We start from the raw sequence: 25,269 nt of genomic DNA, 5'->3' as shown, positions 1-25,269 counted from the left end.
GAGTGCCAGTGTCTGGATGGTGTTGTGTTTGTGTCCTGCAGCCCATCCAGCTGGTGTCCAGCAGCATGGAGGTGGTGAAGCCGGGAAAGATCCCTGCAGGAAGAACCGAGATCCCCTTCGAGTTTCCGCTGCAGGCCAAAGGCAACAAAGTCCTGTACGAGACGTACCACGGCGTGTTCGTCAACATACAGGTGAGTGAGCTCTGCTCCGCCGTCTGACCTCACAAACACTCCTCTGACCTCTGCTGTGTGTGCAGTACACGCTCCGCTGCGACATGAGACGCCCGCTGCTCGCCAAAGACCTCAGCAAGACCTGCGAGTTCATGGTGCACTGCCAGGTCAGAACACACACACAGACACGCTCATATACAGACACACACACACACAGACACGCTCATATACAGACACACTAACTGTTGCGTTTATTACGTCATGGGTTGTTTAGCGGCAATGTAACGCAGGTTAAGAGGTGGGAGGTTCATTTACCTGATTGGAGCACGGGCCAGTCAAGAGTTGAAACGTGGACCAGTAAAATCCCAAAACAGTGTGTTAAAATCCAGTAATGAATGAGCACGGGCTATAAGCGGGAGCGAGTACTAGTTTTGGCATGTTGTCTCGTCAGGAGAGATGCGCCACCGGTAAGCTGCTGTTTTATCCATTGAGCTGCGGTTTAAGTTTGTTTGTCTGTTTACGCTGCCGCTGTGCTGCCGTTGGGTATGTGCGCAGTTTGTATGCTTGATAACTGTTATTTGGTTAAGCTGATAAAATCTTGTTTGCGGTCTGATGGTTAACGTTGTCGGCTCAATAGTATCCGTGGCTATATTCCAGTAAATGTTTGAAATTGGAGCGTTTCACTGTCACACGAGTTATTTCCTGTTTGTGGTGCTGGATGGGTAATGTAGTTAATCGCTCTACATTGGTAATGGATTGCTATGCTCAGCATTGCTACTTAAAATTACACTCACTGTCTTTCACTTTAGGCCAACATACTGAGAACACATTTGTGGTTTTGGGTTATTGGTTTAATGTGTAACATTGACATTCATGTACATTTGGTGTGTGTGAAATTGTTGGATTTCTGTGTTTAGATGTATGTGCTTTGCTTAGTCATTCAGTTTAAACACTAAGTATATTTATAATATTAAATAATGACTATATTTGGAATTTATATTTTTATATTATTCAGATTTTATGGTATATTATGTATGTGGCTATCAATATTGTTGTTTACACTATAGTTTTTCTATTTCTACAGGTTTATAACCTGCTATTTGTGGACTAATCAGCTGTATGTGAAAAAATTAAGAAGAGTAAATAAAAAAACCACAATGAGTCATAACAACGTGTCCTCTCCTGACGCCCCGTTCGGTGGGGAGATTCTTATAGAACCGAACACTAACACACAGACACGCTCATATACAGACACTCACTCACACACACACACACGCGCACACACTCCAGTCAGATGACGAGTCCCAATCATGAGTGTAACTCCAAACCCGTTTGCAGCCACAGAAGTCAAAGCTGCAGCCGAACCCTGTGGAGTTCAGCATCACTCCGGAGACGCTGCAGAACGTCAAAGAGGTACGGAGAGCTCGTCCTCGTCCCGCCTGCCCTCAGCTCCGGGTCTCACGCCTCTCTCTGTGTTCCAGAGGAGCTCCTTACCCCGCTTCCTCATCAGGGGTCACCTGGACACCACCAGCTGCGCCGTCACACGACCCCTGACCGGAGAACTGCTGCTGGAGAGTTCAGAGGTCGCCATCAAGAGCATCGAGCTGCAGCTGGTGCGGGTGGAGACCTGCGGTGAGACACACACTCACACACTCATGCACAGGTCTGTCTACACACTCTCACACACACCAGGGCTTTACTGAGGAACAGAGTTGATTTGTTGACACTGTTACAGCACAGCGCTGCGAGACCCAGTGAGAAGTGTTTGAACTCTCCACAGAGAGAATAAAGATTGCTGCCAGATCTAGTCAGATGCATTCAAATTCTGTTATAAACGGATCAAACAGCGCTGACATGCATAAAAAACAGAAGCAGTAAAGCGTACTGTAACCGTAGTGTTGAGGCAGAAATAGTCGAATGTTATTACGTTATTCATTTCAGGGTTTGTACTATCTTTTGAGAAATTCAAGCACTTTCAAGCATTTCATACAACTCTTTCCAGCACTCAAAAGCTCTAAAATGATCCAATTTGAATGTTATTTTTAATGATGAGCAAAATATACTTGTGTAAACATTGTTCAGTTATGTACAATTAGAAAACACATCATCACCATTATAACCAGTAGATGGCAGCAGAGCAGCACCTATTGGCTGATTAGTCTATTTCTACTTTTTGCTTTATATTTTGAAAAATTTAAATCATTAAGAAACCAGGGGCCTGTACCATGAAGCCGGTTTAGCTGGCTAGCCAGGTAGGTTTCAGTTTAGTTTGCACCAATCCTGGGTTGTAGGTACCATGAAATTGGCTTGGCTTTTAGCTGCGTTTATTGCCATAGTAACTTACACTGAACAGCTAACCTGCTCTGGGGCAGGTTCTGTTCTGGGATAGAGATCTCAAACTGAAATTGGACCAATCAGATGTGAGCAAAGTGACACATGTCTGACACACAAAAAAGGTCACTCCTCCAGTTTCTCTTCCTACAAATTAAAGGTCACTATGAAGTACCTTAAATAAACAAATAAATAAAAAATACAACAAAATTGTCTGGCTTTAATGATAATTACAATTTTCATATGATTTATATTATTATTACTCCATTACACACAAGCATTTTTAGTTTAACAATTATTATAAAGCACTTATTTTAAATGAATATTAATATATACAGATCATAGGTAATATAAGTAAGTGGTAGAATCAACAGATAACACTTTAAAAATGTCTTCATACAGGATGACCTTACATGTTTGAGTCTCTATCACTATATATTATCAACTATATAAACTAACTTCACAAGATTCACTTGTGACTGCACTGATAGAGCAAGATAATTTCCTTTATTTGTCCTCTTTTATGGACAAGTACTTCAGTGGAAATGCGTTTAAATTCCTCATATTCTTTAATCTCTTAACCTTTAACAAAAGCGTTTTGAATCTCGCTGGCTCTCTCTCGAGAAGTGAATCACACTTGCTCTGTGTTGTGATTGGCTGTTCACCGCTGATGTCACACATTCATGTGCACACGCTCCATTAACTCGGGATCAAGCCTGAGTTGACAGAGAAAGTTGATGATCACCTTCATGGTACCAACAAAGCCAGATTAGAGTGGTTTGGTTTTGTCAACTCAAAACCTATCCTATTACTCTGAATTTGTTCATCTACCATCATGGTACAGGCCCCAGGTTTAGTCAGTTTTACACCAAGTAAGCAAAGTCACAAAGTGCCTTGAAAAACAAACTCTTCTTCAATCTGTAACTAAATAAGAACCGCTGAAGCTGTTGATCGGTTCCATGTGATAGTACAGAGCAGGCATCCTCAAATCTGGCCCGCTCCTGCAGAGTTTAGCTCTAACCCTGATCAAACACACCTGAGCTGCTAATCTGAGTCTTCAGGATCATTAGAGCTTCACAGGTGAGTTTGATCAGGGTCGGAGCTAAACTCTGCAGCAGATTCATCCTCCACAGAAAGATTTGAGGAACCCTGGTATAGATGAATGATGATACGTTTGATAAGATTTTGCATGTTACATGTTAATGAAGTAAACATTGTGTGCACACTAGACCATGTAATATTAGTAACTGCACTCATTAATGTTAAACAACAGTAGTTTTATGATTTGTAATACTCCCACACTACTGAATCTGTAGCAGTCTCTGGTGTTAGTGTGGAGCTCTGCTTTGGCTCAGACGTGACTGCTCTCTGTGCTCAGGCTGTGCGGAGGGATACGCTCGAGACGCCACCGAGATCCAGAACATCCAGATCGCTGAAGGAGACGTGTGCCGCGGCCTCTCCATCCCCATCTACATGGTGTTCCCTCGCCTCTTCACCTGCCCAACTCTAGAAACCACCAACTTTAAAGTGGGTAAGGGTCCGGTTTACATCTTCAGTGCTGGATCTGCGTGTGTTTATTAATATTTAATACAGAAATCATCAGGGGCCAGTTGTTCAAACGGTTTAATCTGGATCAGAATGATCTGGGTTTGGAAATCTCATGTTTTGCTATCCTGGATCAGGTAACCCATCTTACGTTTGTGCTGCTGCGAAGCAGAATTGAAAGAGTTTTAAAGTTTAATTACATTTTTGTTCCTGAAATCCACTCTTCTGCTGGGATCAGAATAATCAAGTTTTTTTTGAACAGCACAAATTGAGGATTTAATCCAGATCAAAACCAAGATTGGATTTAGTGATCTAATCTGAATTCAGAATCTTTTTCTTTTGAACAACCCATGTTCCAGATTTGATCCAATCCGATCAGATTACTTTTGAACAACTGGCCCCAGCTCATAGACTTTTTCTTCCTCTCTAGAATTTGAGGTGAATATCGTGATCGTTCTTCAAGACGATCATCTGATAACGGAAAACTTCCCGCTGAAGCTGGTCAGAGTTTGAGAATCTGAAGCTTCGTTGAAGGAATTAAGATTTTTCTTGCTATGGATGAGAAACTGCCATTTTCACCTTCAGTTATATTTACATGCGTTTCTGTAATATTAAAGTGTTTATTAAAATCATCTGCTCACCTGTGAGATATTGATTCAGTGTCATTGAAGGTTTGATTTGTCATTCGTTTTACTCGTAGGCGTCATGTAATGCAGGGATTCCCAAACCGATCCGCTTCGAGCTAAAATATGGACTTGAAGACCCTCTGAGAACATTACACTCCACACTTCTCTGATGACAGTTAATGGTCACATGACAGGCAGGTAAACATAAGCGTTTACTACTGAAGTCTGGCATACACAAAACCTTTAACATCAGAGCTGGAGTGTAATCCAGAAAGCAAGGTTGATTAACCCAAACCTTGCTTACTCGAGGTATGCTGGCTTCATAAACGCGTCCGAGAGTACGTTCATTCAACACAGAGCATGTTTCTGGTTAACACACAAGACACTCAACAGAGCGACCACGTGCCATGCTTTCTCTCTTTCTTCAGTTCAAAGGTCATTTGCATACTTGGTTCATATTGCCACGTAACTAGTGGTTGTGCAGTCATTTCTCTTATTTAAATCACTGAGAATAAGAGCTATATTGTTTGTGTGATGCCAATTACATATCACGCATGTATTTTTATTATAGAAAATGGCGATCCATGTGTAAGAAAATGAAATCAATATAATAAGTTAAACATTATCAGTTTTATAATTTATACAAATAACATGCCAATATAATATAGTACCTTATATTAATGCTTTATAAGTAACACGTACATATACATAACTGTATTGTAATAATATAATATTGTGTGCAGTCCGTCATGCCCACTGAAGTCAGTAGGTCTCGCATGCGCGGATAGCTCTGAAGTGAACGAACCCTGAAACAGAAGCTACTCCAGAGCAGGTTATCTTCATATGGCTGCTTGCACTGAGAGTAACCTCCGTTTATCTGCTTAATTACCCTTAAACATACCTGGGTACGTCTCACAACCTGCTTTCTGGAATACCCCCCAGATTTAAACACTGCATACACTTATTGACTCGTCTCCTAGCCCTCGGGACAAGACCACAGGAACCAGATGAGTCCTCTGCACAATCTGATGCTGCTGCAGCATAGAATTAAACCGCTGGTCTCGTCTGGCCAGTGGAGAACGACACTATTTCAATTCTATTTCGACACTATTTCCCCATTTAATACTGTAAAGCTGCTTTGACAGTCTGCATTGTAAAAAGCACTATATAAATAATGGTGACTTGACTTTGTAAACCGTCACAGAGGAAAAGGCATGCATCGCACACTAGCAGATGCTCTGATCGTGCAGAACTCACACAGAAACATGGGACAAATGAAAACAATGCGTTTAAAATCAGCTCAAAATATCATACGTTTGATCTCCTCCTCAAACACTACAGGATTTCTGCAGATATGAACAAGTTAAATATAAGACTTAAGACCTTTTTAATACCATCTTATAAGAAATTTAAGACCTAAACCTGTAATGGAAATCCACATTATATTACATGTAATATTTAATGTGTTTAATGTAAAAAGAAAAGGTACCGTCCCTGTCATAAATTATATTTATTACTATGATATACTGTGAACTTTTCATACCAGCAGAAAATATTCCATATACAAAATATCCCCACAAATGTACTGCCTCACCAAGATTTCTGGTGGGGTAAACCATTTATTCTGGAGCAATATTTTCAGTGTTCTATCAGCTTTTACATACTTACATCTGCATGTTTTTATTTACCTTTACAAAGACCTTTTTCAGCCTTTTTAAAAGTATGCATCAACTTTCATCTCAAATTACCATTAATCAATAAATTCAATATACAGGGCTGTTACCAGTCAGATTAAATCATTTACACTGCAAAATTACAACTGCAATAAATGTTATGATATTGTTTTGAATACATTTTTGGATATAAAAATAAATAATTATTGTGGGGAGGAAAATGCATACTTTAACATACTAAACCACCAGTAGGTGGCGGTAAGTCCCTTCATGAGCGAGTCACGTGTCATTCAACGATTCGTTCATTCAGTAGCAAAACACCGCCGAGTGTTGCTTGGAAATGTTTAATCCTTCTGCTGTGATCTATGTTTGGAACGATTTTTGTTGTAGAAATAGAACAAAAACAGTAAATATTGCATTTAAAATGTAACTTAAAACTTAACTACCTGACTACTTTACTTGTTTATTGAACTAAAATCAATGTGACATTAGCAACCATAAAAATATTCAGCAAAATAGCTCCCTTGTCAAGGTGTTACTTAACTATATGTTATGAATAAACTAAACATTTTGAATCTTTACCTCAGTATGTTTCTTCTGACTCTGTGTGCTGTTATGCAGTTTTGAAGTCTCTCACAAAGAGACCGATAGCACGAGTCTGAACAGCATGACCTTGATACCAGAAATACATCAATCGCTGTTTACGCAGAATGTAATAAAATCAGAAGAATCATGTTCAATGATTATAAACGGTCATTAGGTTCGTCAGACTGAAAAAGATATTTTAGCAGTAATGTGACCTATTGAATCTGAATTTGAAACATTTTAAGGCTTTAATGCATTTTATTAGGAAGACATTAAGACTTAAGGACCCGTGGACACCCTGCTACAGGATTTTCTATGAAATCTGCAGCCTGACTAACTTTCAGCAACCTTCTCCAGACTGAAAATCAGGTTGTGTAGTGTAATCCAGCTTTAAATTTATTATAATAGAAGTGTATGTATAAAAATAAATATTAGAATCAATTATTGCACTAAAAATGTAATTAGTTTGAATTTTCAGCTTTTCCCCAGTCTGCATCTCCGATCTGCAGAAACGCTGTGTCTAAAACACATCAACAGCAGGAGAACGCTTCTTTGGTGAAATATTTTAATGAAGTAAAATTTGAAGGTAAAATGACAAGCAAAGGTAAAAGTGGAAGAGTAAAATCAGTTCACATAATGAACTTTATTCCAGGAATGAAAACACAGATGTGCCCTGAAAGTAAACATCACCGATTGGTCTGTAGAGTTTCCGACACTCAAAACAAACGTCATGACTGTGAGTGTGTGATTCTGAAGATAAGAGTGGTGTCTGATGCGTGTGTGGATGAACATACAGTGGGTCAGTTAAAGGCGGCAGCGGGCGCGTGGCTCTTGCGGTGTCTGCCGGGCAGCATGGGAAAGTCCTCCGGTAAGAGCGCATGTTCTCGACAGGTGGGACACGTGCTCTGCTCCTTCAGCCACGACTTTATACACTGAAACACACACACACACACACACACAGCATCAGTCTACATCCCACAGCTGCCAGACGCTCCGGAGACGAGAGCAGAGCCTGACCTCTCTGTGGAAGCTGTGGCGGCACTCCAGGACACACACTTCCTCTGGACTCATGTCCTCATGACAGATGATGCACGGATCCTCCATGTTCAGCTGAGGCACACACACATATGTTCAGTGAGGTTAGAGTTAAGGTCTTTTCACACTGAAGACAACGATGCTTTTGAATGGAAACAATAGATGTCTTTAGGGCTGTTCACACCAGGCGCGCCAAAAACTGAGGATGGACCCTTAAACTAAACTGATGATGCGTTTTAACGGTCATCAGCATCCTTGATAAAACGAAAGTTAGTCTCGATGTGAAAGCAATGTTCGTCAGCGATCCGCATCGCGTCCAGTGTGAAACAGCCTTCGGACGAGCACAGTGACTTTAAGCGCGTGTGTGTGTGTGTGAAATTGTTACCGCCAGCGCCGTGCTGCGATGTTTCTCCGACACGTTCTTCCACACGGGCGGCCCGGTCGCTCTGACAGCGGCATCAGACAGAGTCATGTGACCCGGAGCGTCAACACCCCTGAGGTTCATCTGCTCCTGCAACAGGGAAGCACGCTGTCACTCCACAGCACACACACACTCTCACTCTCTCACACACACACACACACACTCTCTCTCTCTCTCTCTCTCTCTCACTCACACACACACACACACACACACACTCTCTCTCTCTCACACACACACACACTCTCTCTCTCTCTCTCTCTCTCACACACACACACACTCTCTCTCTCTCACACACACACTAGGGCTGCATGATAAATCGCATGCAAATGTCATGCGCATCTCATCAGTAAAGCCGGTTCTGTGATCAGTAGTAAATGTCCATAACCTGCTTTCAGATGGAGCAGCATTTAATACACAGAACCGTAGCTCACTGACAAACTACACACTATCGTGTTCATATTCGCAGATGAATCGCCTTCGATTATGAATGCGATTTTGCATAGCACACACACACACACGAGATGGTTACGCACACGCGTGTTCTCCTGATGGTCCAGGATGAGCTGAGCCACTCGGTTGATGACGTCATCATAGGCCAGCGTGTTGAGAGCGCCTCCGCTGGACACACGGACCTCCTGGATGAACTTGCTCATCACCAGCCTACACACAAACACACTGATCACCAGCTCACCGACGCTCAGACGACCGGAGGAATTATCATTCATTCATGTTTCTGAAAGAATCTCTTCTGCTCAGCAAAGCTGCGTTTATACAAACAATAAAAACTGTGAAAAAATATTAGAAATTAAAACAGCTGTTTTCTATGTTAAAGGGGACATAACACACAGTTTCACCCGAACTCATGTTAATCTTGAGTAGAATCTATAAAGTAGTATTGATCCTTCATATCTCCAAAGAGTCTGTAGTTTAATCATTTATAAAAGATACAGCATTACGATTCTCTCCGAAAACTCCTGGAGGCGTGTCGTGGGCGGAGCTAAAGATTGACGAGCACTTGAGCTCCAACTGCCAACAAAACAGACATTTGATGCTGTTTCACTCGTGTCTGCAGCTCTGAATCATGACCAGGATCTTTTAAATCGCCGAGACCGCTCCATCCTTCAGTATCAAACGAATCCAGCATTGAACTAGGTCTCGTTTATAAAACACTTGAGAAACTCCGTTGCTGCCCCGAAAAAACAAACTGCATCCACCGTTTACGTAACGCTGGGTTCTTCGGGAAGCTGAACAAGGTTCTCTCTCCCTCACAACCAAACACACTTCTTTAGGGACACTGTTCCCGAGCGAGTCCCGAGCAGTGTGTGGATGGGCTGCTCTCGCTCCGGTCGAATAGTTTTTTGAAGCTTTGGCCATGTTTAGCATGAGAATCCAACTCTTTAACAGTGTAAACAACTCAACATGCATGAAACAGCAAATATTCAACATAACGTAATAGATATTTCCCAAAGCTCTGCACTCAGTCACGTACGACAGCTGCACGATTCTGGATAAATTGGGAATCACGATTTTTTGTCTCAAACAGAGATCACGATTCTCCCACGAAACACAATAATGTGACAAAATATCATTGCTGCAGTCTATTTAAAAGTGTTTAATTTGAACAGATTATTAAACATTTAAATTAATGTATTTCTAATATATTTAGTTCATATTAAAGTGATGAAAAAGTGGTTTGAATGAATGATTTAATGTCTCACTCATAAATACTTCACTTGTTTACTGGATGAATCAGTGTTTTTAAACTAATCTCTTGATTCAATCACAAATACATTTAAGTCACTTTTCTGCATCTAGTGGCAAAACAATGCCATCGACACAAACGTTATTTGAAGCGCCAGTTAACTTTCAAAAGGTCTATTTTGATCGTTACCATAAAAATCAGTGTTTATATCTGAACTATTAACTTATGAATGACTGTAATACAGAAACAATACTGTGTAGCTGAAAAGACTGTTTGTGAGGCTGTTACCCAAACATGTTAACTGTCTGCTCTGTCAGCAGCTGAACGCAGATGTGAATGCTCCGGGAAGACTTTATTAAAGGTTTATTAGACACGGGCGAAGCTCTAGTGCAAATATAGCAGTATTTATCCAAGTACCTGCACTTTTTTGGACTAAAAGCCCTAATATTAGGACGCTGTTCAGTGAGTGCAGCTAATAAACCTCAGCAGATCTGACTGAATATCAATGTGTCTAGAATATCAATGCGATCACGTCGACTCCAGAGGATTAAGTTATTTTTTTATTTATGTTTTAAATTGTAATAATATTTCACATTTTGACTGTTTTTGCTCTAATCTGCAGCAGTGCTTTCTCTCAGAAGTGTGACTGCTGGTCTCGGTCTCGGTGTTGTGTTGGAGCAGCACCTGTTGTAATGAGGGAACATCATGTGGAGTCGCTCCAGGATCCGGTCGTACACAGTGAGGTGCTGCGGCGCTGGGGGCCGACGGCTCACTGGATCTTCAGGAAGTCTGTCAGTCGGTGTGCTGCGTCCTGTGGGCGTGGGTGTACGGCCAAGAGGAAGTGACCCGTACGGCCCATAGAACTGAGAGCCGGATGGCTGAGGAACCGGAGGAGGAAGCATGACCTGCAGGACACAAACACTGATCAGGAGATGCGTGATGACCTTTGACCTTCACGTGACCCACAGAGTGAGCGGCAGCTCTCACCGGTATAGCGGGCACTGCGGGGATGCTGGGAACGCAGATATCAGGCAGTGAACACAGTCTGGCGCCGCTCTTCACCTGATCCATCTGAGCCTCAAACTCCATCTGAAAGAAAGTACAGAGAAGCCTTGATCTGAATCCAGAGTTTGGTAATCAGAATGGATTGGGTTTTGTCTGTCACGGGTATCAGAAGGAAGCTCACCTGTGTCCTGTTGATTTTGTCTTCAGCATCACACACGTGTTTCTTCCAGTCGTCTATGGCTGACAGCAGGGCACCAGAGGGGAAACTGCAGCACAATTAACAATTAACAATTTGCCACTCCGGGCCAGTGGCAAATTTCCCTTATTGTCTACCCCTGTTATTACAACGTTATGGTTTCGCTGGACTAAAAGTGCTCGCTAGGATGTTGTTCTGTGGACCCTTACCTCTCTAACTAAACTGGGATTTCAGCAGTGGACGCGTTTGGGGCTCGTTATTACAATGATAAAGGTACGTACTGCTTTTTTATTCTGCGTGTTTGGATGTGTACTGCTTACACAAATGTAGCAAATACATTCCTTATAAGCTTTCCATCGAAAAACAGCGATCTGTCGTCGATGCTTGAGGCTTAGACCTTCAGAATGATATATAGTGTCGTCAAGATTAATGATATTCTTTCACATTAAATTCATTCATAAACATTAAACTAGTGGGGAAAAACCGCTTCAGTGCGCCGTCGCTCTGGTGAACGTTAACAGGTTAAACGGTTGATTCATTCAGGAATGAAACGCCATCATGTTGCTCAGAGACGCAGAACAGTGCTGTGGCTGTGTTTGGAGTTATTTGTGTTGTGAAATAGAGCAAAAACAGGCAATATGGTGTCTAAAACCTAAATCCCTTAATATTAACTTTCTATTTACTGAATGGTTGTAAAATAAATAAATAAATAAATCACATTTGTAATCATGCTGATTTTTGGAGAAAAATGGCACTCTGTGTGATATTGATTAACTATATGAAATGATATAAATATATACATTTTCTGCCTCCACATCTTGAATTCTGTGATCATTGCAATTTCCAAATGCATTTTAACAGACAGAATCGTGCGGTGAAAGAACGCACTGTAAATGCAACACTGTAAAGAACAATTACGGTATTATCGCAGTCTTCGCAGATGTGTAACTCACTCTGAACACCTGTGTGAGCCGTACCTGAGCGACGCCTCCGTCAGGTGTTTGACCACCATCTTCCCTTCAGAGACAATCATTCGGAGCCGCCGCAGCGCCTGTTCACGTCTGCTCTGCAGGACACACAGCTGACACACACACACACACACACACACACACAGGTGTCACTGCGGCGTCCAGGGATGAAAACATCCTCAACACACGGCTGAAAGACTCACCTGAGCCATCATGGATCTCCTCTGGGCCTTCACACATGCGTCTCTGAAGCGCTTGATCTCCTCCTCCAGACTCAGCCGCTCAGATGCACTCTGGTTACTGCAGGACGCATGCAAACACGTTAATGCATCAGAATGACACAAACACACACACATCAGTTTTATTGATCTAGCACTTTTCATAGTACATACTGTTTCATAGCAGCTTCATTCTTTTCATGATGTAAACAATACAATTATTCACACCAATACATTTAGAGCTGTGCATTAATATAGTTTACATTTGACAACAATATAAACAATCAAACAGATGAGCATTATGGTATATATCATGCGAATGTACTGTATGCATGTGGACAGTGGTGGCTTTAACTTCTACAGTAGCTGTGAGCTGAGGTTAGTAGTGTGTTGCGTGTTGATATGGAAAGTTTTGATTCTGTAAGGTTTTATTCAGTTTATATTAATTAGTTGTAGTGACGGGCTGAATTACTATTTAGTGATGTGCATCACAGATAAGTGCCAAACAAACAGCAAGTGTTCCATGATTTCAGTTAGATCACCCACAGAAATACAAGAGGAAGCTAAACGTATGGAATAATTCAGTTTTAAAATCACTTCTGCTCACTAAAGCTGCAATTACTTGATCAAAAATACAGTAAAAACAGTGATATTCTAAAATACTATCTATAAAAATATACTTCAAAACAACCATTAAAAAATAAAACATTCACCATTTCTCTTTCAAAGGTATTGATGCAAAGGTTTATATTGTATGAGATGATAACAGGTGTTCAGACTCACCTGGCATCCAGGAATCGTTCCAGTTCTGCCTGAAACTCTTTATTCTTCAAACTGATGTCTCTAGTGTGACTACAGAAAACACACACGTTCATTCAGCAGTAAAACAGCAGCTCACATGTGTGTGTGTGTGTTATAAATATAAAAAGGCTTATAAATCAGTCTAATCATGTTTCTATTTAAATCTAGTATTTTGCACAGGTTTCTGTGATGGTTATTTTTTATAAGTCATAGAAAATATCTTTAACCTGATGTAAAAACAATAGAGGTCTATGAGATGTTCCTACTAATATAGTGAAACAAACATCAGTGTGTGTGTGTGCGTGTGTGTGTGTGCGTGTTTCCTCTGCGTATCAAACTGATGTTGAGTGTTGAGTGCACGTCTGACCTTTCATGCAAGTCTGCCAGATCTTTGATCTCCATCTTCAGCGTCTTCAGTGTCTCCTGGTGCTCCTTCTTCTCCTGCTGGTCTTTCCTCACCTCCTCCTCTAGCTTCTGCTGGAACATGTTGTGCTCGGTGCCGGCGATCTGAACACAAGCACAGTCACGCTTCTGAGCCGCAGAACCACACAAACGCTTCAGAGCATCCCGACGGCCGATTCTCTACCTGCATCCTCAGGGTGATCTTCTCGGTCTCCTCCTGAAGTGCGGAGATCTCCACGGCCCTCCTCTGCTGGACGGCTTCATGATCCTCCTTCATCTGCTGGATCTCCTTCAACAGCTGCAGCTTCTGCTTCTCTTTCTGCATCATGTCGCCCTGGAAGAAACACAGACGTTACGATACTGCGCTCCTGTACTGCTACTCATAAAAATGATGATGAAAAAACATGATTTTTGAAAATTGTTAAAAACAGTGTTTTCTGTTTTTGCAAATGGACAAATATTTGTGTTATGGATCTGGGTAAAAAAAAAAAAAAAAAAAAAAAGGAAATATATTTATCACCGTTACAAGATTTATAGGCTATAGGATAACGAGTGGTTCCTTACATTATTACATTGTGATTACAGTACTGAGATGTGCTATTTGTGACCCAGAAGCACAAAACCAGTCATAAGGGTCAATTTTTCGATATTGAGATTTATGCATCTTCTGAAAGCTGAATAAATAATCTCTCCATTGATGTATGGTTTGTTATGATAGGACAATATTTGTCTGAGATACAACTATTTGAAAATCTGGAATCTGAGAGTGCAAAACACCCTCAGATACATTTCACTGCTGGTTATACCCTGTATAATTGTGTATGTGACAAAACAAAATCTTGAAAACATCAAAATACTGAGAAAATCGGTTTTAAAGTTGTTCAAATGAAGTTCTTAGCAATGCATATTACTAAAATTACGTTTTGATATATTTACAGTAGGAAATTTACTAAATATCTTCATGGAACATGATCTTAATATCCTAATTTGTTTGTCATAAAAGAGAAATGTATAATTTTGATCCATACAATGTATTGTTGGCTATTGCTACAGATATACCTGTGTTACTCATGACTGCTTCTGTGCTGCAGGGTCACATTTATGATGAAATACCATAAAGCAAAAAAAGTGTAAAGCGTATAAAATACATTTTAATGGGCATAATTAAGTGTGAAAATAACTGAAGGAAATATCTATTTGCTAAATGAACTAAGCCAACTAACATTACACATATTCTTTTGGTTTCTACACCCAGTATTTGAAAAAAATTCCGTATGCAATGAAAACACAGGTATCGGCAAGTACCAAAAATGAAAGCATCAGTATCGGCCAGTTCTGGAAACAGTGGTATCGGTGCATAGTTAGCTCTGGTTCTACCGGATAATACATGTAACATTCACGTCACTCACGTTGTTTCTCTCGAAGGAAAGGTATGGCTCTGTGTTAATGGAAACATCTGTATGCTCTGCCAAATCCTGTAAGACAGAGTCAGAGGTCAGAGACGGCACTCATCCAGATGACATTCCCGTCATGTGTCCCATCTTACCCGCACACACACGGCCGTGTGTTTGTCCTCTCTCTGCACAGACGCCAGCGTGTGTTCCAGCATATCTGCAGACAGATACTCGTAGTCTGAGATGGGACACTCAAAGGCATACGGGTCGGGGAGGAGCATGAAGGGATCTGAGGATGCAGACTCCTCTTTATCATCATAAGGCTGGCTGTCGTGTGACGCAGTGTCGCTCAGAACGTCCATGTGCGGCCAGAACTCTTCAGCTGAGGGGTTGAGGTGCGACGGAGGCAGGGTGTCTGTCAGAGACACGGCGTGCTTCATCAGGCCGATCAGCTCGTCCATCATGACAAAGCGCAGAGACTCCAGCAGGAAAGGCTCGAGTCCTCCGGCATCTGCGATCTTCTGCTGCGCCTCCGGAGGAAAGTTCTCCAGCTCGCCCACCATCAGCGGGTCTGAGGTGCACAGCGGGCCGTGCTCCTCCAGAATCTGAGAGAAATAACTGACAAACACATGATCACTCACTTCAATCTTTCAGCACATTTTACACTGATCTTAAACTCGACTTCCACTGCGAACCCTTCATACTGGATCAAGGCCCATTCACAGCAAGCACAATAAATATAACTACAGCTTTAATAATTGTTCTAATTCTATGAGAATAATAACGATTACACAAAAGAACAATACCGCCTTTCAGAGAGATTTGTTTTTCAGTAAATGAATGATAAAAACATCCAGTCAGAATCCATCCTGCTTTATAGAGCTCGAGCATTGAAAGCGAGAGACAACAAATCTGCAGAGCAACTATTAAGGTAGTGATTAGTGAATTAGTGATTAGTGAAACATTAGTGAAACTTAGCGATATGAAGAATTGCTCACACAGAAGTCACTTTAAATCAAGCTGGGTTTCTGTTGATCAGCCAGCGAATCTGCATGAGCAATGTGAACAGGAGCAAAACTTCATCACTCCCGACTGCACAGACTCACTGCACCGATCGGGTGTTGATATGGATGCTAATATAGTAAATCACTGTTTTTGTTTTCATTGCTGTTATAGTTTAATAATATAGTTGTGGTTACAGTTATTATATTTATAGTTTTTGGTGTGAACAGGTCTTTACCAGCGTTGGGGAAAGTTACTTTTTTAAAAAGTAATGCATTATAATATTACATTATTAATTGCGTTACTTGCATTACTATTACATTACTTTTTTTCCCCCTCACCTGGGCTGGGCTTGCTTGCTATAAAAAGTCCTGTTTTTGGTAGATAAGAGCTCTTTCACACCAATAGTGAAATGAATGAGCCTCAGGCTGAAGGAAATGTTGATTCACATCTGTACAGCAGAGGGCGCCGCTCAAACAACAATGTTATGTTTATCTAGTCATTTTTGCTCAGTTTCGTCGAATCGGATCATTGAAGGTCAACAGGTTAATAAAATGGGATATTACTATAGTTTGCGTTTCTCTGTTTTTATTCATTTTGAGGAATATTGAATCTGTTTTTGTGTGAATGAGATGAGTAGAACTACAGTAAAATCATGTTCATCTCTGCACTTACTCCTGATTTCTCTCAACATGAGGACAGGAGAGCTGTCACTCTATAAACAGGGAAAATAGTAATTGCCGTAACTCAGATATTTTCTTGGAAATTAAAAAGTAATGCATTACTTTACTAGTTACTTGAAAAAGTAATCCATTACGTATCTCGCTTTACCCCCAACACTGGTCATAATCGGAGGAGACGTACTCGTATAAACTCTCTTTTGTGGGGTCGGGGTTATTGTCCAGGATTCTCTCGTAATGGCTCCGGTGTGTTGATCCTGCATACTGCTCCTCAAACTCCTCCAGCTGTCCTCGCAGGTGTTCCGGAACGCTGAACGGATCCATGACATTCAGGAACATCCTGGAACAACACATTCACAACGTCACCAAAACTGACTCTCTTCTTCACGTGTGTGACGTGCAACGGCTCGACTGAACTCACAAAGCGTCTTCCTCAGGGAACAGCTCATCTTCCTCATCCTCATCCCTCAAATGTCCACCTCTCATTCCAGACAGCACAATAAAAGACTGAAACACACAGACACACAGATGAGCATCAAGCACTTTGGCCGGCCGGCACCGCGGCACTGACCACACTCACCTTTAAATCCTTCTTATTCTTCTTGCGATGCCTGTTTTTACTCTTAAATACTGAGCTCTGAAACACACAGAAAGAGTCATTTACTTAAACTCAGACGAAACGCTTCAGAAACAAATGCTTCAGAACGTGTCTCTTACCATGTGCTCGTCATCATCCGTCTTTTTAATGACTAAACAAACAGCATCTGAAGAAAAACAAACAATTATTTACAGAAAACCCCCTTCACATATAAAACACCCGTTCTGAGTAACATACCGTCTTCAAAATATTGATCAAGAATGGAGTGACAGGAGTGATAGCGCTCTCGATTCGACTCTAGAGTCCAAATAAACAGACGCATTTCTTTAGCCGGAGCCTGTCTTAAGTACTCCATTACAGTTAAACCGTCACGGTGAAATAATTCCGGAACAGTGCCAAATTTCTCGATAAGCGTCTCTTGTAGCGGTGCGAACGTGAGCAGAGGCTTCAGGTCCATATCCTCCAGATGAGAGCTATAACGATTGATGAATGACTCCGCAGCTTTCAGACCTGACGGAGGAGACCAAAAATACTGTTTACATACACATCAGACTAATTAACGACTGACTTGCACACATAAGATGTGGAAGTGAACAGGAGTGTGAGTGAAACGCACCAGCGTTATCCAGCTGCCGAGCCCAAACCTGCAGTTTGGATTCGAAATGAAGCGTCAGGCCGAGTGTTTCGATAAAGACTCGAGCCCAGACCCGGTTCCTGGACTCCAGCAGAAGATCCACCAGCTCCCACAGCGGTCCAGGGTCTCTACGGCTGTTTAACACACTCTCATGTCCTTTACTCTCAAATAAATCCAGCCACGGCCGCAGATGCTCCAAAAAGCTAGAAATATCCACTGACTCTTCTTTAAAAAGTCCTTTGTTATCATGAATTTGATGTAAAACACGGTCCATATAAATACAGTCTAAGGATGGCTCTGCAGGAATAAGAGCAGAGATACAGTGTTATTAACAGCGGTTCTCATCCAGGGGTCCGGGGCCCACCAGAGGGCCTCAGAAATTAAAGAAAATAAGACTTTAAGCAACATTGTTGATCCAAAAATGAAAATTCAGTCATTTACTAGCTTGTTCCAAATCTGTTTCTTTCTTCTACTGAAGAATACTGGTAAACAAACAGTTGCTGGTAGCCATTGACTTCAATAGTATTTTTTCCTAACTATTATAAAAGTCAAAGGCTACGGTCAACTGTTTGGTTACACAGCAGATAACAGACATTTAATCACAATTATTGCTGGGGATAATTCAGTAGTGTCTGATATAGGATCATATCACAGCGTCTCTACTAAATTCTACACCCTGAACATCAGAAGCGATGTCCGACTTTGGAAATGTTTTATAGTTCTCTCCTTAAATATGAAGAGGTCAACAGATTAATGAGTTACTCCAAAATTCACAAAGCTTATGGATGTAATTATAATAAAAGTCAGACACTGACGCGAGTTGCTGTTTTTGTCTCTTCTGAGGAAGATTCATTCACTTGTTTGTCAAAGAACCAGAGACATTTGCTCAGATTTATTATTCTTTCTGTTTTAAAGATGTTTTCTTTGGATTGTTTAACTACTCCAAAAAGTGAATATAGGAAAATAGAATTAGTGTTTCCTGCTAGTTAAATTTCACATACATAAACAAAAATCTGCCTCTAAACCTCTTTCCTTTATTCAGTGTGAAACTATCCAAAGCAGTGAAAACTGCATCCGTGTTCATCCTGCATGTTCTAAAAAACATGCTTACTATAGTTAGACCATGGTAACCACAAATTAACCATGGTTTTACTACACTAACAGTTTAACCATGGTATTTGTAGTAAAACTGTGGTTATACAAAAATACATGCACTTATACTATAATAAAACCATGGTTAATTTTCTTAAGGGATTTGTATTGTGTATTTCTTTTTTCTTTATTTAGTTTTTGATAACTGTACTGCCTTAATGGTTTGATGTTTTTTACTGTTTAATAAATAAAAAATAAAAATCAGGAAAAGGATTCCCAATATTCGCTTTGTAGACCCAAATAGTGCTACTGCTGGCTTAGCTCACTAGCTTTATGACTGAAATAAGTATGATGTTTACAAACAAAATATCCATATTTCCATATAAGATAACATTTAGGGCTGTCACGATTCGTCGATTTTAGTTGACTAGTCGATTTTTAAAAATCGTCGACTTCATTATGCTCGCGTTGACTAACCGGCAAAATACCGGAAGTGGTGCATTTCACAGACGAGAATCCATAAAACACATTATTAGACAAATTTCCAAGCCTGCATGATATATTAAAAACCATAATTAAGCATAATTGTGAATTCACAAATGCTATGATTTAATTAAATAATTATATGTGATGCAGTTCACACAGTATATGGTCTTTAATTATGTCCATGCGTGTAGTTAAGCACGTGCGTCTCACAGCGGCTCCGTTCACAGCAGCTCCACAGAAACTTATTTACATGTGGAGCGTCTCAAACTCCATCTCTGCATGCTGTTGTGAGTTTGTGTTTACTATAACGTTCATCTGGGGACGCAACGTGCACCATTTCATCAGATTTGTGAGGTAAATCATTTATAAATCTACACAAACAGGAGAATACATCGAGATTTCAAAATAAAAGCTCAAACCCTCACTCTGAGTTACACGGTTTGATCTCCACATATTCAATAATTACAGCGGCTGTAGCATTTCTGTCCTAAAGAAATGGCCATATATTAAAGATTAAGTGGAAATCTTAATTAAATGGTGCTTGGTCAATATCAAACCAGGACTAGATCGCGCAGTAATGTGTAAAAATAATCGTCAGGCCGTCGGCGCCCCCTGCAGGCCTGCAGAGGTTGTGATGCGTAATCTATATTAGCTCTATTGTTTATAATACATTGTATTTTAACAGTTTTGTTCAATAAAACCATGATTTCTTGCTTTTGATACTTTATTTGAACTAATTATTATTGTATCATTGCTATTATATATGTAGTCGTTTTAAAAGCTATTGTTTATTTCCAAATTCAGTTTTTTCCATTTTCATTTTTCTATACTCTGTTTTAATGGTTAAATAAAATTTGATTTCTTTCTTGACAGCTTGTCTAATTAATTGAGTTTTACAGTTTCATCTGTTCCAAATTCTCTTTTCCATTATTTTCTGGATTCCATTTGAATGGTTCCATTAAATTTTTATAATAAAAAGCATCTCCGATTAATTGATTTTATATTAAAAAATGTTAAGTTTTTTCAGAAATATTTACATTTTTCACCTAAATAAATTCTGGTAAATAATATTTCTGGTAAATCCTCCTTTAAAACGTGTTTTTGACACTTGCTTCTTGCACTATTTTTTGCACTTTACTTTGGATTTAAAAACAGGATTTCATAGAAATTTGGTTTAATAAAATATTCTGAAGTAAAATTGTTGATTTTTGTGGGAAATTAATCTTTTTAAATTAATCAATAAATTAGTCGATAGATTAATAAAAATAGTCGTTAGTGGCAGCCCTAATAACATCCAACACAAATCTAGGAGCATAGGTGAGGTAAGTGAATGTTAGATGTATCAGTATTGTAATAAATATTTGAGAAATGATTGTATGTGACTGTATTAGTCTATACTGAGTGCTAGTGAATGTAAAAACAGCAGAACAACAGTTAAAGAGAGTAAACTATCATTCAGCTGAACTCTGCTCGTATGTTTCCAACACTTCAGCTCTTATATGTTCTTACTCCACATCTATTAAATGTTTTCCAGCATATCTCTTTTACTTCTCAGGTAATGTCAATGGTATGATCTATTTCAGATGTGACAGTGGTTACATACACATTTTTAATAAAGCTTTATAATTGTTTGATCAAAATTACTGCAAGGGTCAATTTAGCAGTGGCTGGATATCGATAGGGACATGTCATTAGGGGTGTGCTCAAAATATCGATTCTTAGATACATACCGATATAATATAAAAAGATACAGTATCGATATTCTAGCCCTTAGTATCGATACTCCGTCCAGCCATTAGGGGGCGCAGCGGCGCCCGCGAGTTTCAAAAAACTCATGGAAAATGTTAAAGCAAGATGTAGCATTTAAGTGATTTCATAGTGAAATATGTTATGGCAGTACATGGTGTCACAAAAAAGAATTATAAGAAGATTTAATAAGTAGTTAAGAATAATAAGAAGAAGATTTTGTGCTTGTGTGAGCTCAGACTGTACCCTTGGAAAGTTAAATGTTGACTTGTGGTAATTTCCAGATTAATACAATTTGTGTACAATTAATCAGAGCACTTAAAGTTGCGAATATTTAAGCAAAATGCACTTTGTTATAATGCACTTTTGTCTTCAATAAATTGAAGAAAAATGCAGAGTTCTGTTTGTTGAGTAAATGTGTTCCTCATTAACTAATTGGCTCTGGCCCATGTATTTTTATTGAATCGTGTCACATTGTATCAAATCGTATCGAGACAGCTCTGTATCGAGGTACGTATCGAATCGTGACCTGTGTATCGAGGTATGTATCGTATCGCCAGGTTCTCCAAGGTATACAGCCCTACATGTCATAGTGTCTCTACTAAACTCAGTGCCCTTGCATTGAAAAGTCCTGTAAATGAATTCAAATCTTGTAACTTCATACGCATTATTATAATGAATATGTATTTGGATACCCCTCTCTGCCGTCGGGTCTTTAGGGCCATCCGCAGCCATTACTTCCTTTTTCTCTTGACAGGCAGAATGTGTCGCCAACTTTTCTTGTTTCCGCCGAAGCTTTTGTTCATTTTTAGACTTCAACTTCTCAATACTGTCGAGGAACAAACAGAGAAATCAGCCGCCATCAACAGATACAGCTAAAGTATGAAATATGATGCATAAGATGCATTAAACGCCACCTTGCACATTTCTGCTTGATTCTCAATCGTCCAGCAGGTCTGATTTTAGGAATAGATGTTTTAAACTGAAAGATGAGGAGAATCTTAGTAAGTAAATGAAACATCACTGTGTGCTCTGTGAGTGAGTGTGTGTGTGTGTAAATATGTGTATTTATGTGGGAGTGTGAGCATGTACGTGTGAGTGAGTGTGTGTTTGAATGAGTGAGTGTAAATGTGTGTGCGTGAGAGAGCGTGAGCATGTGAGTGTGTGTGTGAGAGCGTGAGCATGTGAGTGTGTGTGTGTTTGAATGAGTGAGTGTAAATGTGTGTATTTATGTGTGAGTGTGAGCGTGCGTGTGTGTTTACACATCTCACCTCACACTTTATCAGCCCCGTCGAGCCATATATTACAATGTGACAGACCTGACCTCCACAGTCTGGTGTAAAACATGAACCTTTTAGAAAATCCTGCAGTAAAAAGATAAAAATGAGTGTTTGTGCCATGCGCAGGTTTCTCTAATAAGCGCTGTCATGTGTGTCCCTCTGACCTTGTCGTTCTTATCGGAGAATGAGAGTGTTTTGAGCTTCTTCCAGCAGCTCATATGAAACTCGACTCTGCAGCTCTGACAGCAGGTCAGCTGGATGAAGCCCTGCAAACAGCACACGCTCATTAGAGATCGTCAGGATCCATCAGGCAGCAGGTTCAGCTCAGCACACTCACCTTAAAGTCTGGATCGCTGAAGTAGATCTCCACCGTATGAGAGAGACACTGCTGATATCGGCAGACAGCGTCCGCTTTAGGAGGAAACCTACACACCTCTATGAATTTCTCCAGATGTTCCTTCAGTACAGAAACAGTTCATATCAGCACCATAAACACACACGATCTTATAAGAGAAGTGTTGTTGCTTTCAGTCCATGTCTGTTTGCTTTAACAGTTTCATATTCAATCATTTAATCCTGTAGACATTTCTTGTACACCTGCGGTGAGTGGCTTTACTCAGCTAAACACCACTGAATATTTAAAAAAAAGAAGAAACAAGCCCCGACTTCTTGTTTCGAATGGAAAAACATCAGCATGTCAAGCAAGGTCACAAGGACTATTTTGGGTTCAGCATCTGCAGACAATCATTGTGATTCGTTCCTCTTTGTATAAGCGCTGCATGCTCTTTACGGTCTGTTCATATTTAGGTTTGGAACATATGAACAGAGTAAAGAGCACAAATTATCAGGGGGTTTAGTAGCAGAAATGTGCATAAATTTTTCTGTAAAAATGTGTCTAAATTAGGGATGGGCGCTATCTTATCGTTTGCGATATACCGTTGAAACTTCTCCTCACGATAAAAATTTGTCTCCTCACGATAATAACGATAAGTCTAGTTGATGACGTAGTTTTGTGCGCGCCCGATTCACTGTTCATGTGCGGAGTGAAAACAAGCATGGCGGAAGGCGGACGTGAGGCTGACAGTGCGTTCACACCGGACGCGACTTGCGCGAATAAATCGCGCTATTCGCGCGTAGTTGGACGCGTGAACATTTTGGGTTTACGCGCTTCATTCGCGCGTGAAATTCACTGCACAACAGATGCGAATTCGCGTCATGGGCAGGCCTTCTGCCAGGCGCACATGTATGACTGCCACAGAGAGCATGTAGAATTTAGCTCTAAACGCTCAATTCGCGCTCTGCGTCATTCGCGCGAATTGCGCGGCAGGATGTCTATTCGCGTCTTTGCATTGACTTAACATGTAAATCATTCGCGCTTAACGCTTCATTCGCGTCTGGTGTGAACGCACCATGAGGAGGAGCTACCTCCACAATTTGCAACTGGTTTGGTTACAGAAAATCAGACGAGGAGCAAACTACCGTAATATGCAAAGTGTACAGAAAAATGGTGGTTACAAAGAGTGGAAACACGTCCAATTTGAATTTGACATAAAAGATGCCATACTTTTAATAAAGTTAAATATGCCATTTCTGAGATATTACAATTAATTAATTTCTAAAATGTTATGATATGGAAAGCCTGAAACAGATCACAGCAGTAGCCATACACAGGCTTTCAGTCGTCAGCAACGTGGTAAACGTGTGCCAGTAGCCTATGCATATGATTTAATATGAAGCGTCCGTAACGCATTATTATGGTTGATAAGAGCAATTAATGGAGATGAGCTGTTGATCATAATTAGCATGGCCATAAGTTGGCTGTGTACAGAAAGTTTCAAGTTAATTGCATTAATAATACTATATGAAATAAACTTAATCTATTTATACATATATATATATATATTATCGTCATTTGTATCGTTATCGCAATAAATACCTGAAATTATCGTGATAAATCTTTTAGGCCATATCGCCCATCCCTAGTCTAAATCAGTTTTCTTTGAACTGCGTTAAAGCCAGAATATTCTGGGATCAGCTGTCACGATCTCTCACACACACACACACACCTTTAAAAAGTCCGGCTGTGTTTCCTCTACTGTAGTTTTAGTGGTTGGCCAGGTGAGTTTTCCAGGTGTGATGTGTCTCTGGATCATCAGCTGTGCGTTGTTGAAGCACTCCAGAGCTTTAGTAAATCTACAACAGATCAAACACAGATAGGAAATGACGACAATCCACATGCAGTGCAGCAGCATTCAAAACCAAAACACTCACCTGTTCTCCTTCAGGTAAACTCTGCCCATCCCATAATGCACCAGTGACTGAAACTTCCTCTCTGATGACTCTAATTTGGTGAACAACTGCTGAGCTTCAGCCAGTTCCTTCAAACATAAGAAACACAATCAATGAACGACTGAAAATACAGTACATTTTTATCTGACATTTACGTTTGTAGAATAGCCTGTGAGAAGCTGCGATTTTAGTCGTCTGTGACTTAACGCTGTACGTCTCTGAGTTTGCATCTGCACTGACACCGAGGGCTCTAGATAAAAGCAATGAGGCAGAATCTGTGATGTATTTCTACATAGGCTAGTTGGCAGTCTGCCACTCTTAAAAAGAGAAATAGAGATCGGTTAATGAGGTGACTGTGGCAGAAGAATCAGGGAGCACTGGGGAGTTTCC

General features: G+C 40.4%; 2 protein-coding genes across 12 annotated transcripts in view; one reads left to right on the top strand and one right to left on the bottom strand.

The window, feature by feature from the left end:
• The window catches only part of vps26c (VPS26 endosomal protein sorting factor C), a 9,621-nt gene extending 4,911 nt beyond the window's left edge, over positions 1 to 4,710 (top strand). The window contains exons 3-8 of the mRNA XM_079410166.1: positions 42 to 191; positions 257 to 337; positions 1,509 to 1,583; positions 1,652 to 1,802; positions 3,880 to 4,032; positions 4,477 to 4,710. Coding sequence (XP_079266292.1) covers positions 42 to 191; positions 257 to 337; positions 1,509 to 1,583; positions 1,652 to 1,802; positions 3,880 to 4,032; positions 4,477 to 4,559 — 693 coding nt within the window. The 3' untranslated portion in view covers positions 4,560 to 4,710. The remainder of the gene's footprint in view (positions 1 to 41; positions 192 to 256; positions 338 to 1,508; positions 1,584 to 1,651; positions 1,803 to 3,879; positions 4,033 to 4,476) is intronic.
• Positions 4,711 to 6,274: 1,564 nt separating this feature from the next.
• ttc3 (tetratricopeptide repeat domain 3) overlaps positions 6,275 to 25,269 on the bottom strand; it is a 46,714-nt gene continuing 27,719 nt past the window's right edge. For 6 of the 11 annotated variants that reach the window (XM_079410155.1, XM_079410152.1, XM_079410158.1 and 3 more), the window contains exons 20-46: positions 24,862 to 24,968; positions 24,657 to 24,783; positions 22,928 to 23,047; positions 22,755 to 22,856; positions 22,582 to 22,674; positions 22,228 to 22,292; positions 22,006 to 22,139; positions 17,969 to 18,283; positions 17,590 to 17,862; positions 17,472 to 17,518; positions 17,335 to 17,391; positions 17,176 to 17,261; positions 16,939 to 17,094; positions 15,225 to 15,690; positions 15,088 to 15,153; positions 13,863 to 14,012; positions 13,644 to 13,783; positions 13,259 to 13,327; positions 12,461 to 12,557; positions 12,267 to 12,370; positions 11,275 to 11,359; positions 11,076 to 11,177; positions 10,773 to 10,993; positions 8,920 to 9,046; positions 8,351 to 8,476; positions 7,948 to 8,040; positions 6,275 to 7,862 (exon numbers count right to left, since the gene is read on the bottom strand). In XM_079410155.1, coding sequence (XP_079266281.1) covers positions 7,731 to 7,862; positions 7,948 to 8,040; positions 8,351 to 8,476; positions 8,920 to 9,046; positions 10,773 to 10,993; positions 11,076 to 11,177; positions 11,275 to 11,359; positions 12,267 to 12,370; positions 12,461 to 12,557; positions 13,259 to 13,327; positions 13,644 to 13,783; positions 13,863 to 14,012; positions 15,088 to 15,153; positions 15,225 to 15,690; positions 16,939 to 17,094; positions 17,176 to 17,261; positions 17,335 to 17,391; positions 17,472 to 17,518; positions 17,590 to 17,862; positions 17,969 to 18,283; positions 22,006 to 22,139; positions 22,228 to 22,292; positions 22,582 to 22,674; positions 22,755 to 22,856; positions 22,928 to 23,047; positions 24,657 to 24,783; positions 24,862 to 24,968 — 3,660 coding nt within the window. In that variant the 3' untranslated portion in view covers positions 6,275 to 7,730. The remainder of the gene's footprint in view (positions 7,863 to 7,947; positions 8,041 to 8,350; positions 8,477 to 8,919; positions 9,047 to 10,772; positions 10,994 to 11,075; positions 11,178 to 11,274; positions 11,360 to 12,266; positions 12,371 to 12,460; positions 12,558 to 13,258; positions 13,328 to 13,643; positions 13,784 to 13,862; positions 14,013 to 15,087; positions 15,154 to 15,224; positions 15,691 to 16,938; positions 17,095 to 17,175; positions 17,262 to 17,334; positions 17,392 to 17,471; positions 17,519 to 17,589; positions 17,863 to 17,968; positions 18,284 to 22,005; positions 22,140 to 22,227; positions 22,293 to 22,581; positions 22,675 to 22,754; positions 22,857 to 22,927; positions 23,048 to 24,656; positions 24,784 to 24,861; positions 24,969 to 25,269) is intronic. The other 5 variants (XM_079410156.1, XM_079410157.1, XM_079410160.1 and 2 more) reach the window with 3 other exon arrangements.

Source organism: Barbus barbus, assembly GCF_936440315.1.
Source record: "Barbus barbus genome assembly, chromosome: 47".
NCBI lineage: Eukaryota > Metazoa > Chordata > Actinopteri > Cypriniformes > Cyprinidae > Barbus > Barbus barbus.
The sequence above is the reverse complement of the archived record's forward strand: the minus strand, read 5'-3'. Positions and strand labels throughout refer to the sequence as shown.